This window comes from Arachis ipaensis, chromosome B02, assembly GCF_000816755.2.
Source record: "Arachis ipaensis cultivar K30076 chromosome B02, Araip1.1, whole genome shotgun sequence".
Lineage (NCBI taxonomy): Eukaryota > Viridiplantae > Streptophyta > Magnoliopsida > Fabales > Fabaceae > Arachis > Arachis ipaensis.
Window position 1 is genome coordinate 91,123,756 of NC_029786.2, and position 4,264 is coordinate 91,128,019.

General features: G+C 37.1%; 1 protein-coding gene across 1 annotated transcript in view; it reads left to right on the forward strand.

Moving 5' to 3' along the window:
- The window catches only part of LOC107625708 (TMV resistance protein N-like), an 11,186-nt gene continuing 6,957 nt past the window's right edge, over positions 36 to 4,264 (forward strand). Inside the window, exon 1 of the mRNA XM_016328403.2 lies at positions 36 to 836. Within this exon, the coding sequence (XP_016183889.1) occupies positions 364 to 836 (473 nt within the window). The 5' untranslated portion in view covers positions 36 to 363. The remainder of the gene's footprint in view (positions 837 to 4,264) is intronic.

Genomic DNA, 4,264 nt, shown 5'->3' on the forward strand with positions numbered 1-4,264 from the left:
AAAATTAACATCAAATAAAATAACTTACATATTATTTTAAAAAATAAATAAATAAAATTTACCATCTTTAATTATATAATTTTTATGAATAAATTCTCTAACAACATTTGAAATTAGGTCGATGTGATGTTGGAAAATATTAGGAAAGTGGTGTGTTGAATTCATCAATTCAACATTGTCTAGTTTGGTTCGCTCGTTTTTTAATTTTTTTATGCTAAACAAGAAATAATTCAATTCCATGATCATCGGCTTCCATGAACCTTCTATTGAGCTATATACAATAGTCCAAGTTGCGGATTACTGCATAGAGAATTAGAGGAGAATTCAGTGTATTCTTCATTGTTTTTTATTATATCGATTTCTATGTCTGCTTCTTCCGAGTCCACAAGATGGATCTACGATGTATTCTTGAGCTTCAGGGGCAACGATGCTCGCAACCCATTCATCTTTCATCTCTACAACGCTCTCACCCAAGCCGCGATTCACGTCTTCAGGGACGACGAGGAGCTCCAGAGAGGAGACGAGATCTCCACCTCGCTGACTCGAGCCATCGAAGCTTCTAGAATCTCTCTTGTTGTCTTGTCACAAAACTTTGCGGCTTCCAAATGGTGCCTGCAAGAGTTGGAGAAAATAATGGAGTGCCATAGAACCATAGGCCAGAGGGCTATTCCGGTGTTCTATGATGTAGATCCAGCGGAGTTGCGCCATCAGAGAGGCACCATTGGAAGTGATTTGCAGTATCACATGGAAAGGTTCTCAGAGGAAAAAGTCAACGTCTGGAGGTCGGCGCTCCGGGACGTTGCTAACCTTTCAGGATTCGATTTGCAAAATTCCAGGTAAGGATCTTATATAAGGTGATTACTAGTTTACTACAATCTCTAAAATAGCCCGTATCTAACTTATTAAAAAAATTAAAAATTATTTACGTTCCTCCTCCTCCTTCTCCTCCTCCTCCTCCTCCTACTTCTCCTCCTTCTTCTTCTCTTCATGCTCTTTCTCCTTCTCATTTTCCTTCTTCTCCTTTTTCTTTTTCTTCTTCTTCTTCGTATATTTTTTTCTCAACGTCATTCTTTTGTTGCTGCTGTTATTGCGGTTATTGTTGTTATTGCAGTAGAAAGTGAGGAGAAAGAATTTTAAATTGTGCAGGCGAGAACGAGTCCAAATATACCTTAATTCACTCAGCAATGAACCTAAATTATATAATAGACTGCGACAAAATTAACTCATAAATGAACCGAAATTATATAACAATTGTGACACAATTAACTTAGAAATGAATCGAAATTTACCATAATGATTACGACACATAAACTTAGTTGAAAAACAAGTGCACAAATAAGACTGAATCATGAACAAAAACACATCTAAAATCAATTTTGGATCAGAATATTTCTTCTCTTTTTTTTTTTTGATTTTATTCCTCTTAAGTGAGTAAAATAAGAAGAACTATAAGAAAATAAAAAAAAAGAAGGAAAAGATAAAGAAGAAAAAGATGAAAAATATGAAAAAGAAAAAGCAGCAGCAGAAGATGCGGATGAAGAAAAAAAGGAGTTTTGAATTGTGTAGGACAACTGTAACACCCTACTACACAGAGTTTTACGCTTAAGTCGTAGAATAGAGATAGTGTGGTGTTACGGACCTCTAAACAGTAAAATATATATACATAATAGTGGAAAAAGATAATATACTAGTAGACTTGAAAAACAGGTAAAACAAAATCGAAAAATAAAAAGCACAACGCTCAAGGAATAGGATTATTTGCGTGCTAAAAAACCTAATATGAAATGATAAAGATAAACAAGAGAGTAAAGGAAAGTCAAGGAAACAGCATAACTAGCTCTTGACTCAGCCTGCGAAGCTAAGGCTGGCCGGAGAATATATATACATACCAGGGACTACTCCGCTTCAAGATCCAGACGCCTAGCGAGGAGCCTCTCGACCTGCATCTGAAAACAACAACACAGTATGGGATGAAAACCGGAGGTTTTCAGCATGGTAAAAGTGTCACGCGTATAATAAATGAGGTCCTAGGAATGCCAGAGGCAATCCTAGAACTCCGTCATACAATTGTAAAACTTAATTGCTAAACAGAAGCCAGAAATATGGGTAGGTAATCTAAACCTGCCTAAACTCACTCAATTTTAAACCTAAGAATATATACGTACATATATATACATAATAATAACCCAAAAGAACATCTTCAAAACCCTAGTTCTCCATAAAATCTCTAAGAGGTACATAAACAAAGTATTCTTACATACATGAGGAGAAACTATACATATATACATCAAAATAACAAAAAGAGACCCCAAAGTAAACCACTTCGTTGCAGAACCTTCAGACGCCTACCGAGGTGCCGCTCGACCTGCATCTGAAAACAACAACACAGTATGGGGTGAGAACTGGAGGTTTTTAGCATGGTAAAGGTGTCATGCATATAATATATAAAGTCCTGGGAATGCCAGAGGCAATCCTAGAACTCCAACATACAGTTATAAAATTTAATTTCTAAGCAGAAGCCATAAAAGGGGTAGGTGATCTAAGTATCCTAAACTTACTTACTTACTTTAAACTCTAGCATTAACACCAAACCAATCTACCCTTCCTCCGATCCTCCATCATCCATGAATCAGCAAAGACAAGCAAACAAATAGTTTCACGCACAAGTAGGAAACATGTAGTGCAAATAGCAAATATAGCAGTTAGCAGGGTATATATTCAGTTAGGCAATCCCAAATAATGCATAGCAGACAAAACAAACAAATGCACATGATGCATGCCTGTCCTATGGCTGATGAGGCTCATCTGTCAGTTATCCAGCCAACCCGACAAGTTCGAAAACCTTAGATTGTCTCTCGTCGTGCATCCCATGAGTCTATGCATAGATTTCACATTCAATCATCATTCAAATCACTCAATGGGGGCTATCCATACCCGGGAATTTATACGTATCCGGTCACCCTTACGACGTAGGGTCAACAGAGTATCGAGTTTCGACCTGGAACATGTGGTGGCAAGACATGATTCTTACCCAGGAAAACTCGTATCTCAGATATCACTATTCATAAGCCATTTCATTTTGATAATCAATATACAATCATTTATCAAGTCATGGCATTAAACTTCATTTAATATTCTCATCTCCTTCATATAACTCATCATTTTGCCTCTTACTTCACCCCCAAATTATCTTATTTTCCTAGCTTCAACTAGCTGCTAGACTTAGTACTATACCTTAAGTCTAAAAGGAAGAAAATAAAGGTTTAGAAGTGGAAATCTGATTTAAAATTTTCAAAGTCCAGTTTTGCAGCAAACAGGGGTCACGCGTGCGCATGAGTCACGCGTACACGTGACGTGCTATTCTCACCACGCGTGCGTGTGGCCCATGCGCACGCGTGACCCCTGTTTGCTGCAAAACTGGAAGAAAGTGGAAAAAAGAAGCGCGTGATCTAAATCACTTGGATGACCTTTGAAGGTTCCAGAAGGCTTAGAGAATGGGAGGTTTAATCTATGGCCTTCTTTAACTTTGATTAAGTCTTATAACCAGAAATTAAACTTGGCTACTGTTTGGTCTGCACAGTGGATTATGCAGGAGACAATTTTATTTTGTCTCATAAAAACCAGAAAAACAGAGCTAAAGCAAAGATGAAGAAGGTGACACAGCCATATATTCTGGTTTAGTTGCCTTGTACAATGCAACCTACATCCAGTCTCCACTACAATGTTGGTAGAATTTTCACTATCAATCAAAGTATTATATACACTAATTTCCTAGGACTCAACATAATCCTATCTGGACACACAAGTTTCAACATAAACTTGACTTGACTATGCAATTACCTAGACTCATCATACTAAGTGCTTACCCAACTTAGAAAGGGATACCTCTCAGGCATATGACATAAAAGTATAAAACAGAAAATACAACAAAAAAAAATCTGAAATCACTCTTAGCTTTTCTCTCAAGTATTTCTCTCAGCTTTTTTCACTCTATGGTTTTTTCTCAATGCCTCTGGCTCTTTCTTGCCTTTTACCTCTCAAAGAAAATTAAGAAAGATATACATTGAAACTGAAATACAAAACAATAAAATATGGAGATAACGATTCACAACCTTGACTCTATGTACTGAACTCAGCATCTGAACTCATAATCTTGTTCTTCATCTTGGCGGAGTTCACCCTTTAGTGTAGGTGCAATGCTTCCAAGACTTCAAACTCAGTAGTGAGGATTCATTCTCTCTCTCTCTCTCTCTCTCTCTCTCTC